Below are 15,130 nucleotides of genomic sequence, written 5' to 3' on the forward strand. Positions count from 1 at the left end.
ACAGTACCACACAGCTACATGATAGCTTACAAGATAACCCATTAGGGGTTGTTTGGTATGCGGCATGAGGTGGAATAAGGTGTGAGATTAAATTTATATCATGTTTGATTGATGGTGTAAATTTATCCTTATAACCCATTAGTGGTTGTTTCGTACGCGGCATAAGGTGAGATTAAATTTATACCATGTTTGGTTGACGGTATAAATTTATCCCTCAGTCTTAATACAAGATATCCCACCTTACCTCATCAAACTTGAGATTATATTATTCCACCTCCCAGAAAAATGGCTCTTAACGAAACCAACAAGGCTGTAATTGAAGACAAAATTGTTTGATTTTCTATTGACAGCAACAAGTGCATCTTTCTTGATGACAACACTATAACAGCCCGTTTTTCAGTAAGAATGAGTAAGCTCACCTATTGCCTCCGTTTTCATGAAGTCCCTAACTGTACAAATACTAATACAGTGTTGTTGCTATCAGTCTACTTTATCTGTGACTAATCCTCAAACATTCCTTCATCTGATAGCCGAGATTCAGTCCCATTGACGTAAGGTTGGTTGGATACATTCGCACTTGGGTCGCCAAGGATGCTGTAATCAAAGTCTTCTTCATCATCATCGTCATCATCTGTACCAACTTCATCGCTGTCAGAATCTTCATCATACAATTCCCGCACTATTCCTTGAGCCTCCATCTGCATCCGAACCTTGACGGCATCTTCATATGCCATTTCATACCAAACAGTACCTTTACCAACAATAGATTTATTGTGAACATCCGTCATTCGCTCCTGCTTGCTCTTCTCTGAGTTCTTTGGCTCACCCCAGTAGTCATATCTATACAAGGGACTATCAGGATCATACTGATCCTTTCCAAAAGCACTTGGATCCACATACCTACCGGGCTCTTCCAGTGGAAGCCCAAGTGCTCGGCGACTGCAAGAGCATCAAGCAAGTACACAATCAAAAACTAAGTTTAGAGATTGACTTTTCACATCAGAGAGACAAAGTTGGATCTCTTTAAATGTTACTAACGTAGATGAGAAAAAAAAAAAAGACAGCTCGGAGAAACACAACCATTGTTTTAAAGCAGATGAAAAAATAAAAAAGACATGTCAGTCAGAGTCCATATAATCTATAATGCTACGGACCCTCATGTGTAAACATTTAATACATCAAGGACATAAATGGCTACAAAGCTATATAACCAATCACTGATCAAACTGAACAGGTGAACCATTCTATGACTCATTTAACATGAAATTTATTTGTGCCACTTGGGTGTAGATGAGATACTAGTAAAATAAGAAACAGCAAAAGAGCTGTAAGACATAATAGGTAACATTGACATCAATGGCAGTAGATCAGGTAGTCAAATATTCTCATTTAAAGAGAACGTCATATTAACACTAAATGCTTTCAACTCTTTGACCAGACATCAATTCAATTTTTTAATATACACGTTATTCGTGTAAATTACTTCTATTCTGTCTTCTATTTTCTCTAGGTAGGTTATGTCTGGGACTTTGCTGGTAGCTTATTATTATCCCTTCAAATACTCTTACCATGATAACATCAAAAACAGACTGTAAGCAATTGCATTTTAGAAAATTGTACAACGTCTTGCAATAACAATCCAGTGAACAAAGGAGAAAATTAGAACTTTAGTCATCCAATCCCTGGTTATTGCAGACTCCGTTAATGAGTGACATGTGTCGCCGAATCATTTTTCTGAGGGTTCGGCGAGGGCAGCGAAGTTAGCCTGACCGCTACTTAGCTTCAGCCCTTAGACAATAAATAGCACAATCGTGCTAAAGCGATGGCAATCACACGAAACAAGCAAGAAAGCTATGAAAGAAAGAGACTCGAATTTGGGAGGCAAGTGCCAATTTTCTGTTGTATTATGCAATATCTGATGCTTACAAAGAATGAGTATAAAGCCTATTTATAGAAACTAAAATGGCTATACAAAGGGGGTGGTTGGCAGGGCTGGTAAGGTTGTTCCAGCAGCCTGGTGCATTCCAGCATGGAAAGTTGGAAAGGCAGACTTTGAGGGATTCTGCTGTCAACCATGACCCAGAAGGTCAAAGATGCCTTCCCACTTTCGGCTGCTTGTCTCTTGGTCTGCTGACTTTCTGCCAAAGGTGCCTTCTGATGGCATCTCATGATTTTTGTGTGGCCCCAAGAATTTTCCCACTGATGGCAGTCCGAGATTTGGGCTCGGACAAGTCACGCCGTCGCTGGAATTGCTGAAAATTAATAGGTGTGACGTCGGGGCGGTGCACTCTCCCCCACTTGAAATGGCGACGACCCCGATGCCACACAACTGAAGATAATTGTGGACTTGTTCCCTGAACTGCCACAAATCTTCGTACTTCTCCCATGATGCCTCCTCTGGCGAAGTTCCTTTCCAGTGAACAAGGAACTGTGCGCTCGAATTGCCCCATCCTTTTCCACGGACCAACTGATGGTCTATGATGGCTTCCACTTGCTTGTCTGTTGCTGGTGGAGTAGCAAAAATTTGGCTTCGGCTGGACTGCGCCCGATCCTTGTCTTCCATGTCTTCGAAATATGGTTTCAATTGGCTAGCATGGAAGACTGGATAGATTTTCAGATGACGCGGCATGTTCAGTCGGTAAGATATTATACCCACTTTGGCAACAATTTCGAATGGGCTCTCATATCGGCGAATCAGACTATGATGTACGCCTCGCAGTGATTTGAACTGCCGTGGATTCAATTTCACCATGACCCTGTCTCCAAGCCTATAGCTGACTGGACGACGCTTCCGGTCCGCAAATTTCTTCATTTTGCGGGCAGCCTTGTCAAGATATGACCTGGCTAGATCGGCTTGTTCCTCCCAAAACTTGGCCATGTGATAAGCCCCTGGATTTTTCAATCCGACGTTGGCGGGCAATGATTGAGGAGTGTTGGGCTGTTGCCCGGTTGCAAGCTCAAAGGGACTCCAAGTCGCCTCGTTGCGTTGCAAATTGTAAGAGAATTGGGCTATATCCAGTAGCTTAGCCCAATCTCTTTGATTGGCGCTGACATAATGCCTCAGATAGCATTCGAGCAAGGCATTAATCCTTTCCGTTTGTCCATCTGTTTGCGGATGGAAACTTGTTGAGAAGTGCAGTTGAGTTCCCAACAAGCTGAACAATTCTTTCCAGAATGCGCTGGTGAAACGAGGGTCTCGATCGCTTATGATGTGCTTAGGCACGCCCCAATATTTTACGATGTCCCTCAAGAATATACGTGCTGCCTCTTTAGCTTTGCAACCGGCAGTGGTGGCCGAAAATGTTGCATACTTGGTGAATCTATCGACAACCACCATAATGGTGCCGAATCCTTCTGAATTTGGCAAACAAGTGATGAAGTCCATGGTTATGCTGTCCCATGGCTTCGCCGCAACTGGCAGCGGCTCAAGTAAACCCCCAGGAAGCTTGGATTCCACCTTGTCTTGTTGACAAACTAGACAGGTGCGTACATATACCTCGATGTCGTCCCGCATCCGAGGCCAATAATAAGAAGACTCAATCAGGGCCAATGTGCGTTTTTGCCCTGGATGACCTGCCCAAGCAGAGTCATGACCTTCTTTCAGCAGAGTACGCCTGAGATTTGCCTATTTGGGCACGTAAACTCTTTTTCCAGTGGTGTACAAGAGACCATCTTCTTCCCAAAATCTCTGAGTTTTGCCTTGACTGGCCAAGGCAAGAAGCTGTTTCGCCACTGAGTCATGTTGCATGCTCTCTTTGATGGTCTTGATGATGCCACTACTTGCTGAGTTAACCATAGTTGCCAGTACTGTCTTGCGACTCAAAGCATCGGCAACTACATTAGCTTTCCCCGGTTTATATTCCAGGGTGTAGTCGAATTCATCCAAGAAATCTTGCCAACGGGCCTGCTTGGCAGATAGCTTCTTCTGTGTTTGGAAGTAGCTTGTTGCAACGTTGTCAGTTTTGACAACAAAATGTACCCCCAACAAGTAATGACGCCAAGTCCTTAGGCAGTGGACTACAACAGTCATTTCTTTCTCTTGGACCGTGTAACGCCTCTCAGCGTCGTTAAGCTTTCGACTCTCAAAGGCTATAGGATGGCCCTCTTGCATCAGTAGAGACGCATCAGTCTGGACTTCAAAAACTTTCGAGAAATCAGGCAGTGCAAATACGGGTTCCTTGGTGATTGCTGCCTTGAGTTTCTCGAATGCCTCCTGGCAGATATCGCTCCATAACCACTCTCTGTCTTTCTTCAGCAAGTCAGTGAGGGGGGATGCAATAGCCGAGTAGCCGAAGATGAATCTCCGATAATAGTTGGCTAAGCCGAGAAAGGACCGAAGTTCTGGTACCTTTGTTGGAGCTTCCCAGTCCTGGATAGCTTCCACATTGTCCTTATCCATCCGGATTTCCCCATGGCTGATTGTATACCCGAGGAATTGTACTATGGGCTGTGCGAAGCTGCATTTTTCACGTTTTACGCACAGATCATTTTCCCTTAGTACCTTCAATACCTTGCGAAGGTGTTCCGCATGGTCTTTCATATTGTTGCTGTAAACCACAATATCATCTAAATAGATGACAACGAACTGATCCAAGAAAGGATGGAATAGTTTGTTCATCAAAGTGCAGAAGGTTGCAGGAGCGTTGGTCAAACTGAATGGCATTACCAACCATTCAAAAGCCCCATAGCGTGTAACACAAGTTGTCTTAGGCTCGTCTCCGTCGGCAATCCGAACTTGATAGTAACCTTTCCTCAAATCCATCTTGGTGAACACCTTAGCCTACCCCAAGCGGTCAAATAAATCAGCAATGAGAGGGATAGGGTACTTATTCTTCACAGTGACCTTGTTAAGGGCCCTATAATCAATCCATAAGCGCATGGTACCCTACTTCTTCTGAAATAAGACAGGAGCTCCGTAAGGTGCCTTGGATGGTCGTATGTGGCTAGCCTCTAGCAACTCCTTGAGTTGCTTCCTCAATTCCTCTAATTCTGGGGGCGCCATGCGATAAGGCGACATGGCAGGTGGCTTTGCCCCTGGAACCAGCTCGATCTGATGATCAACTTCCCTTCGTGGTGGCAATTGTTTGGGAAGTTCTTCCGGCATCACGTCCTTATTATCATCAAGGACTTGCTCAATGCAGGGAGGCAATGCTACTGCCTCAAGGGAATTCTCAACAATTCCCGTCAAGGTTGCAAGAAATGTTGGTTCCCCTTTCTTGAAACCTTTCACAAGTTGCATCGCTGACAGATGCATTCCAGTTTGTGGTACCCGAACAAGGGGCACAATACACGAGCCTCCGGGATCGCTTATGTGAAGCCGGTTGATACGTGGTGCAATAAGTGCGTTGATCTCGTACCAAAAGTCCAATCCCAGTATGATGTCAAAGACGTCCATAGGAGCAACGGTGAAGTCCGTCAATCCCTGCCAGCCTCCTAAAGCAATGTGTACGTTAGGAGCAAAGCCATGAACGGTAGTGGGAAGGGCATTGACGGTCTTCATCAGCGTGTCGCTGGATATAAAGACAAGTCCAAGCTCCCTAGCTCGTTCCTCTGTCACAAAATTATGTGTCGCACCTGTGTCCACCATGATGCGCACGTCTTTGCCGTTTAACTTGGCATCGACAAATAATGATTCACGGGGCCTCACACGAGGCGGTTGGGCAGCAACAGCGGCAATGGTCATATGGTTTATCAAGGCCATATGATTGAACAAGCCTACGGCCTTGTTCTTCCCTTGTCCTGCACCATCAGCTGATGCTCTTCGCTCATCGGGTTGCTTGTCAGTAGGCGCAGCAGTTTGTCCTTGCTACTGGTGGGCTGCAACAATTGCTCCTAATTTGTTCATTGTAGGGCAATTTCGAGCAGCATGAGAAGGGTCTCCGCAAAGATAGCAAACATCTCGCTGAGCAGCCTTATGTGCGCCTCCTTTTCTCTTCTCATCATAATCCTTGCGGTAATTAGAAGAGTGGTTGCGGTTGCCTCTGTTATCGTTGTTCCGACGGGGAACAAATTTGCCTTTGCCTCGGTGGGTGTCCGTCTTTGGAGCAGCAACAGCTTGGCTCTGATTGTTATTTCCCTTAGACGCTCCGGTCCGGAAATCTAACAATGATTCGGCTACTACAATAGCCTCATCGACGTTGTCGATCTATCGCCTTTGCAATTCTTGTTTGGCCCAATGCTGCAAGCCATCCAAGAAATGGAACAATAGATCCTCACTGGTCAAGTTGGGGATCTGAAGGGTGAGTTTTGTGAAATCCCTCAAGTACTCACGGATGGAGGATGTTTGCCTAAGCTCCCTCAACTGTCGGCGAGCCTCGTGCACAACGTTTTGAGGATAAAACTGTCGTTTTAGCTCCTCTTTGAACTGCTTCCAAGTGTCAATGAAGCACGTTCCTTTCTCCATATCTGCCTTCTTCCTGCGCCACCAAAGTATGGCAGTTTCTGCTAGGTACATGGCTGTCGTTCGGATTTTGGCAACATCGTTGGTAATGCTTACATGTTCGAAATAAGCATCGAGCTGGCACAAGAAGTTTTCCATGTCTTGAGCGCTTCTTTCACCCCGAAATTCTTTGGGTTTAGGAGCCTCAATATGTGTTTCTCGGACAGTGATGGGACCTCGCCCAGTGGTTCCTGCTGTCTCCTCTAGACGCAATTTTAAAGTTTCAACTTCTGCCTGTAAGGCAGACAAAGCCTCAGTGAGCTTGAGTTCAAGGTTGGTTAGCCCTTCATCTTGCTCCTGAACGTTCCCTTTGACTTCTCCAAGTCCATCAAGGGCAACTGACTCAAGTGAACAGATATTGTTTTCGGCAGCGGAAATACGACGGTGTACGGCCTTCAGACCCTTTTCTACCAACTCAACTCTATCATCGAGGGATGTAGCTTCGGAAGGTTCCGGTCCATCGTAGGGCAGCAACTCGCTATCAGGTGGAGATGCGTCTCTGGCCTTACTTTTGTCGCGCTTTCGACCCATACCTCTGTGGTTCTAGGTTCTCTTTGATCTGGGTTTCGTCTATGTTGCGATGTGAGTTCTTAGCCATGCACCTAGGCTCCGGTGACATGTGTCGCCGAATCATTTTTCTGAGGGTTCGGCGAGGGCAGCGAAGTTAGCCTGACCGCTACTTAGCTTCAGCCCTTAGACAATAAATAGCACAATCGTGCTAAAGCGATGGCAATCACACGAAACAAGCAAGAAAGCTATGAAAGAAAGAGACTCGAATTTGGGAGGCAAGTGCCAATTTTCTGTTGTATTATGCAATATCTGATGCTTACAAAGAATGAGTATAAAGCCTATTTATAGAAACTAAAATGGCTATACAAAGGGGGTGGTTGGCAGGGCTGGTAAGGCTATTCCAGCATGGAAAGCTGGAAAGGCAGACTTTGAGGGATCCTGCTGTCAACCATAGCCAAGAAGGTCAAAGATGCCTTCCCACTTTCGGCTGCTTGTCTCTTGGTCTGCTGACTTTCTGCCAAAGGTGCCTTCTGATGGCATCTCATGATTTTTGTGTGGCCCCAAATGTTTTCCCACTGATGGTAGTCCGAGATTTGGGCTCGGACAAGCCACGCTGTCGTTGGAATTGCTGAAAATTAATAAGTGTGACGGCGGGGCGGTGCACATGTCCTTATACGACCATTCTGACTTTTATGTGTTGACAGTCATTCTTTTGTGTATAGGCTGACCACCGTGTCCATACTTTGTTGGCAGCCTTTTAAAAGGTAGGTAAAACATGACAGTATAATGTGACTCGTGCACTGCATACACCATGACATGTTAACTCACTGACCAACTACACCGCAATCACAAACTAGTTGAGGTCAGTTGTACGAACCAAAATATCCATTGTTTGTCTTTTAAGACAAACTAGAGTTAGCAAAACTTTTAGTAACTGACTACTGGAGTATTGGGTATTCATAAACGAATCTGAAGAATTCTTGAGATAACTAAAGCATCAATTATCACTCAGTCTCCAATCTTATATCCAGATCCAACCGCCGCACCTTTAGTGATGCTACTAAGCTCTGTAAATTAACACGATACAGATAAAACCCCACAAGTTAGACATGATGAGGCAATTCAGGTTTGAACAAAAACCAACCGAGAAGGTAAACAAATCTTTCAGTAGAGAAATTAGTACTCCCTCCATTTCAATTTAAATGACACACTTTCCTTATTAGTCCGTTCCAAAAAGAATGACACATTTTTATATTTGGAAACAATTTAACTTTAAGCTTTTCATTTTACTCACTTTACCCTTAATGAGAAGTTTTTATAGCCACAAACGTCATAGCCCCACAAAGCTTTTACCCCTTAAGCTTTTAGGACCACATATTTCAAATCTTTTTTTTCTTCTTAAACTTTGTGCCAAGTCAAACTACATCATCAAAATTGAAACGGAGGAAGTATTATATATGAATGTCAATTGCATAATAAAACTGTGAAGAAAATGGACCTTGGGCCTAACTCAACCTCAAAAGCTAGATCATGAGGTGAGGATTGCCCAAGATTATATAAGGAGAGAACAATCCATCCCTCAACCAATGTGGAACACTTATCACCCCCTCGCACGCCAAGACTGGACATTTGGGGCATAGACAATGTAACATGGGGGTCCACAATTGGGTAAACCAAGAGTTGGGATGGGTCTTGGCTCGACCTTGGGCCTAACTCAATCCCAAATTCTAGCTCATGAGGTGAGGATTGCCACAAACAGCCCATCCCTCAAACAACGCGAGACACTTAACAAAAACAAATTATTCTCTTCATTCCAGGGGGTTGGTGTTGTGGGGAAAGGTTTTCCTGGCACTGTTAAGTTAGGGGAGAAAGGCCAGTGGGAATACCAGCTTATATCTCTTAACATAGCCTCTCTTTCCTCAAGGGACCGACGCCAATGGATAAAGTCATATTCATCCATTTCAATGTTTCGTCTCAGCTTGGGAATTTTGTACACCTCTCCTCGTTCTTGTGCTTCCATTCTTAGTTTATTATGGTGCTGCATTACAATAACAAAAGCCACACAAAGAGGACATATCTTGTCATTAGATGCCTTTAAGAAGAAATTTTTTAGATACAAAAAACCTTTTAAGTGAACAAAGGAAACGATAAGCAGAAATTTTCTCATGTATATGTGTTGCTCCACATCATCTGTACAGAAAATTTTCTTTAATAAGTTAACAACAAATGCAGGCTCTTTTGAAATTGAAACTTTTAGCAGGACTGAGTCATCCTGTATTCTAACCCAAAGGAGCCTATATGATTATCATTTTTTGTCTATACTTATCCCCAAGATATATAAACCATTGTTGAACTCTACATTACTAAAAGCTGATTACTCATTGTAATGAATTAGACAATTCAGTCTACCCTGCTTGTACACCGCAGATGTTTACTTTAAATATGGCATGTAATATACCAGTAATGAATATTCCTGCTCTCCACAAAAGTTCTCTTCCCAAGGTCAGACATTAGATTGAGATTCTTTAAATTTTCTTTAACAGGTTCTCAAAAGGTTCAAAATTGTAGCATGTATTATGTAGTTTATCTCTTTTTCTTTCTTTAAACAAGTGTATCATGTAACTTCTAAGTCTCTAATTTTATTGTCAAAGGCTAGATTCATAAGCACCTGATTTCAATCTCAAAATCGACTAATTCATCCCTAAACGTAATAACAGTGGTATCACTAGTCACAACAAAGTAACTAATATTATCTCAAACCTGACGCTCGGCAAATGCAGCTTCCAAGTCAAGCTCTTTTACACTGACTTTCTGCAGAAGTTACAATCTTGTCAGATAGATGCATGAAACATAGAAAAACGACTTGATAAGCTGCTCACCGTAATCATTTTAGGAAGCAACGCTTTCTTATAATAAGCTTTGGAGTATTCAATGCGATTTTCTTCATCAAAATCTTCATCATCAGTTAACTCTGTCAAGTTTTTGCCTTTATATTTAACAGGATTTGCCTCCATGTCATCCAGAATCATTTGTTCAGCATTATGGATTTGCCATAACTGCAGAATAAGATAGAAATGTTAATCACGACTTGTTAGCTGAGATGATCTAAGGTGCTCCAATACGCATGTTGCTAAGAGATAAATTTTGGGGTCAGCAGTTTAAAAATATGAAGACACGGATCAATTACTTCAGTAAAGGGGGTTAACATTGATCAGTTTGATCCATTTTTAAGCACATTCATACAACACATAGCAACTTCAAAGGAGATTTTAGTGAACAACTTAGTTAAAGTTGTCAAAAGAAGCTTAAGCAGAATTTTATGGCTATTATAGGTATATAGACATATAGCAATGGCTATTTAAACGTAACTAGTTTGAAGCTAAGTTGCTTGGACATGGGTGCGGGTGTCCGCCACGGGTGTGGATCTAGAGGTCGGATATTTCGAGATGTAAATTCTAAGATGGGATACAGATCCTAGTACTGATACAGGTACAGGGATCCGGCAAAAAACAATTCAAAAAAATAAAAAAATAAAATAATCTCTAAATTATGAGAAATTTTGTGGAATACTTGCATATAGCTTGTAAAGTGTGGATTTCTTTTTTATTCTCAAGTTGTAGATAAGTAAAGGATTGATTTCCTAGATAAGGTATGCTATTTCTTCAAATTTACCTAGTTGTGGTTCTGATTTCGAGAATCAAATTGTATATCATCTCGAACTTTTCCGTCCGTCGTGTTCAAAGTACCCAAAATTGTTTGACCAGATCCAGTACAGATCCCATATCCACACCCATACCAGTGTCGTGTCGACACGGGTACGGCACCTAAACTGCCGTGTCGGAGCAACTTAGGTTTGAAGAGCTCATGCAGAACTAAGCTCCAGCATTCAAAGCTGTATAAATGCTTAAACAAAGAGGCATACCTTGTCCACGTAGGGGTGATTTGATAATAGTGGTTCTTCTTCGACTTTGACTCCAGGGTCTTTTCTAGGAAGAGGTTGTCTTCCACAGTCACGCTATGAAGTGAAATGAGACAGACAGAAAAATCATAATATAGAAGATAAAGTGAATCCAACATCCTACGAAATATGAACCAAATCAGGCATCATATAATAGGACCATTAATAGGAAATACAAAAGTCGGCCAAAATAAAATGGTACTTACGCGCAATTCATCTAGATTTGTATCCTCATCACGGTGAAATATAGGCGCAAAATCAAATCTATTAAAGCTGCAATCATAACTCTCTCTGTTAGTGTCAGAATATATGACCCAAAGCAGCATCTATGTGTTTCTGGAAGCATAGTATGAACACTGACGAAATTTGGGAAATGAATGTCTTAGAAAGATCATAAATGCACTTAAAAACCAGAAAATTAAGATTTGCAAATCTACATACATTAGGTGATCTATGTTAGGATCAATAAAGCGCATCTCAATAGGGAACCGAAACCTGTAAGGATCGCGTTTAGCCTGAAAAGGAACAAAAAAATATTAAGGCATCAATCCACCATAATTGAGAGTGTCTCAAGCATCTTAAATATGAAAATAGTTGTGAACCAGAAAGGAGAAGTGAAACTACAAGATATACATAAGTTTTTACATGAGCATACAAGATCAGATGTCCTGCCTTTGTACTTTATCACAGAATTCCAGAAAATTATCTCAATTTCATGAAGATGGTTAAAAGAAAGAAGGTAAGAATAAGCGCAAATGAACCAAAAAACTGATTGGGCTACGTGCTTTTTTTCCGAGACAGCCAAACTAACAGCAGCTATATGTCTTGTAACCTAAACTCATACACATGCGTAATATAATTGTGTATATTGAATGACATCCCAGAAATAAGGCTCCTACTGGCCCCTAAATCTGTCAGATTTTCTCAATAATGCATGGCAATCAATGTATCGATTCCTATAACCTCTGAATACATATGAAGATAGGCTAAATCTGCAATCTGGTGTTTAACTAATACACTTAATTCCAAGTTCATTGAGAAGCCAAAAACCAACAAGATAACTGATGATAAGTGCATAATGGAGCATGATTCTCAGCAGAATAGTGTAATATACTCTTGTAGCCCAAGTGACTTGCTAGTCAAATGATATGATATTGACTAGAAACTCGGATGTTGTTCTTTGATGTACAGAAATTCAGATTATATTAAGCATCACTCACCAGAATTTCAACTATGACATGCATACCAACTTTTATGTGATGGCGGATCCAATACCAGTCATTTCGCTTTATTGGCACCCACCTGAAATGCATTGACAAAGGAATCATCAAACACAATAATCTGAAGTTTTCATCTATACGTCCGGAATTTTGTTATACAGGTCATATGAACAAGCTTACCCATCATGAACACCTCCAATGTCAACAAATGCTCCTTGATAAAGATGTATAGCTGTCACCTTACCTGCACAAATCTGAAAAAAGACTTCCTATAAGCTTGCCTTTCTTTAAAACTCATGTGTCGCAATGATTAATAAATTGATATAATTTCCAATTGAATTGAGCAATGCAAGACCTATTACAAAAAGTAGCTCTATGTCCTAACAATCTGAAATGGATAACACTAATCCTCGATGAGGTTTTAGTTTTGTGTTAATTTACAGTTTCCTAGATTTTGTGTGAGACATAAATTTACAGTTTACATATTACAAAGACGTTGAAAATGCATGTCAAATTGCTCTAGTAATTAAAACTAGAGAGAAAATGAATGTGCACCTATAGATAACAAAGGATCGTATCAAACTTTGACAAAAAGGGGTAGCATGGGATACCGGCAAAAAAAATGTGGCTAAAAGTAAAATTAGAAGATAATGTTCTATCATTTCTCTTCAAAAGTGCATACATGTTTATTTTTACCGCCAAACTGTAGGAGAAACTACTCAAAGATGATAGAAACTACAGGGAGAAACATAAAAGAACCAAAAGACAAAAGAGAAAAAAGGTGGAACTACAGACTACAATACCATTAAGCTCGTTTGGTTGAATAAAAATATACAAGAATCAAATTATCCTGCTCAAACAATTTTTTTATCAGGATTATCCCGCTCAGACTTTTAAAAGTAAAATATGGCTAAAGCACTTCGTAATCTCTTCAATAACTGCACAAATTTTCATATTCATCCATCGAGATGTATGAAAACAGAGTTCCTAATAGTCAAAAGTAAGATTCACGGTATTATCATCAGAGAAAGGGAAAGGAAAGCAACTTACTTGTCCTGGGTAGTAAAACGGGAGTTCATACTGCAAACAAATGAATAGGGGGAAAAGTTATGACAAAAACATACATCACTAACCCAAAATAAAGAGCAAAAATATTCAACAGCAATAGGAAATGCAACACTATCATACCATTCCATCTTGGTAATCCTTTCCCCTTTTTCTCCTCCCAGGATAATAATCCTGGTCATACTGCACAGACATCACAAATTGCACGTAAGTAGTAGATATTGATGATCCAAAAATACATTCTTTTTTCAGCATTTTTTCAGACAAAAGTGAAGCGCGTAAAAAAGATAAAACTTTACATCAAAAAAATTAACTCAATGTTAAAGATAAAAGCTAGTTGCAGTCTTGAACACCAATACATGCTACCTCTAAATACAGTATTTGTGATAGCACAGCAAGAATTAAAGACTTCAGCAATGCATTAATAGCCTAACATTAACATAAAACCTCATTAACGGATACAAATAACCCTGTATTACCTTATAAGATTCTTTTTCCAATCTATCTTTATTAGCAGCAACCCACTCATTGTACTGCTTCAGAAACATCTTATACCGGTCCAACCCCATATCATCAGTCTCCATTTTCACCATTTCCTCCACTTTATCATAGTCCACTCTCACTGACTGCAGCTTATGGGTTTCCCTAATGAACTCCAATTCCTTCTTATCAACCTCCCACCCCCTCGGCGGCCAGTCCCTAGGCGGTACATGACGAACCACTAAAGGCCCAGCCCACATAGTACTCAAAGGCTCAGGAATTTCACCTTTAATCTCAAATTGCTTAGCGTAATACTCATCTTCCGTTATACCCATATCTGAAATTTTCTTTTTTCGGTAGTTTGGGCTAAGCATTTTAAAAGCTTCAATAGCTTCAGGTGATTGAAGGGCGACTTCTTCTCCTTCGTTGAGAGATTTTCGGGCGAAATTAGCTTCAGGTGAAAGGATTTCTTCCCATGGAGCCCAACCACGGTCGACCCAGTTTTTGCGACGGGCTTCTTCTTCGGATTCTTTCTCCTTGGGCCCAAATGCTTCGAGAAATGCGTCGTCATCACCTACTGGGAATTCATCTGAACTGAAACAGTGAAGTGTAAGAGGTCGGGAAGGCTTGGATAAAGAAGAGGGGAATAAAGAAAAAGAACTGAATTTTGAAGATTGGGGTTTAAGGAGGGTTTTAGAAGATGGGAATGTGAAGAACAAAGAAGAGCTTTGAAGAGTTTGCATCTTCAGGCGATAGCGGGAGATTGGAATGCCTCCCTCCCCTAGAATCTAGATTGCTTTGTTTTTGTATAGATAAAGTTGGTTTGTTCAATTTCTTTATTATTAGAGAAAAAGGTCCAAAAATGAATTTGTGGTATTCGAAATGCATCAATTATAACCTCGTTTAAATTTGAGTCCAAAAATGACTCTGTCATTATAAAATAGGTCTGATAATGCCTTTGTATTATTCAAAATAGATCAATTATAACCCCCATTTAAATTTGAGCTCACTAATGACCCTGTCATTAAAGAATGGATCTAATACTGCTATTTCCCTCAGTCAATAATGATTAAGGGTGCAAATGAATATTTTAGAACCGACTAAACCGACATAATCGTACCGTGCCGAACCGATTTTTAGGTTTTTTTTAATAAAACCGTATGTTTTTATATAAATCTATAACTGTATCGATAATTATGGTAGATTTTTTATTTTATAAAAATAAACTGAAAAAATATTGAACCGTACGGTTCAATATTTGCAAAATATATATTTTTAAGTCTTTTCAGTTTTTTTAAAGTATTTGCTTTTGTAAAAACTGGAAAACAAAATATGTTTTTAAAAATACTTTTAAAAACTGAAAAATATATATTCTGTAAAAACTAGAAAAAGAAAGGAATTTGCAAAATATATATTTTTAAGTCTTTTCAGTTTTTTTAAAGTATTTTTTTTGTAAAA

At 40.6% G+C, this 15,130-nt stretch overlaps 1 protein-coding gene across 1 annotated transcript; it reads right to left on the reverse strand.

Annotated features, from left to right (window-relative positions):
* Window positions 1-316: 316 nt before the first annotated feature.
* On the reverse strand, window positions 317-14,481 carry LOC107780559 (protein PLASTID TRANSCRIPTIONALLY ACTIVE 10). The gene is made up of 12 exons (XM_075251763.1): window positions 13,672-14,481; window positions 13,316-13,375; window positions 13,178-13,207; window positions 12,308-12,381; window positions 12,128-12,209; window positions 11,349-11,422; window positions 11,114-11,180; window positions 10,872-10,964; window positions 9,829-10,005; window positions 9,710-9,760; window positions 8,836-8,987; window positions 317-939 (listed from the first exon to the last, which is right to left on the reverse strand). Exons 1-12 carry the CDS (start codon window positions 14,413-14,415, stop codon window positions 501-503), a joined length of 2,043 nt encoding a protein of 680 aa, XP_075107864.1. The 5' UTR covers window positions 14,416-14,481; the 3' UTR covers window positions 317-500.
* Between the last annotated feature and the right edge of the window lie 649 nt (window positions 14,482-15,130).

This window comes from Nicotiana tabacum, chromosome 4 (assembly GCF_000715075.1).
Source record: "Nicotiana tabacum cultivar K326 chromosome 4, ASM71507v2, whole genome shotgun sequence".
Classification (NCBI taxonomy): Eukaryota; Viridiplantae; Streptophyta; class Magnoliopsida; order Solanales; family Solanaceae; genus Nicotiana; species Nicotiana tabacum.

Excerpts from the sequence above, each read along its gene's own strand:
- LOC107780559 (XM_075251763.1), bottom strand. The coding sequence starts at position 14,415 with ATGCAAACTCTTCAAAGCTCTTCTTTGTTCTTCACATTCCCATCTTCT. Across the intron at positions 12,210-12,307 it reads ATTGGAGGTGTTCATGATGG|GTGGGTGCCAATAAAGCGAA; the intron begins GTAAGCTTGTTC and ends AATGCATTTCAG. Across the intron at positions 11,423-12,127 it reads ATGTCATAGTTGAAATTCTG|GCTAAACGCGATCCTTACAG; the intron begins GTGAGTGATGCT and ends GTTCCTTTTCAG.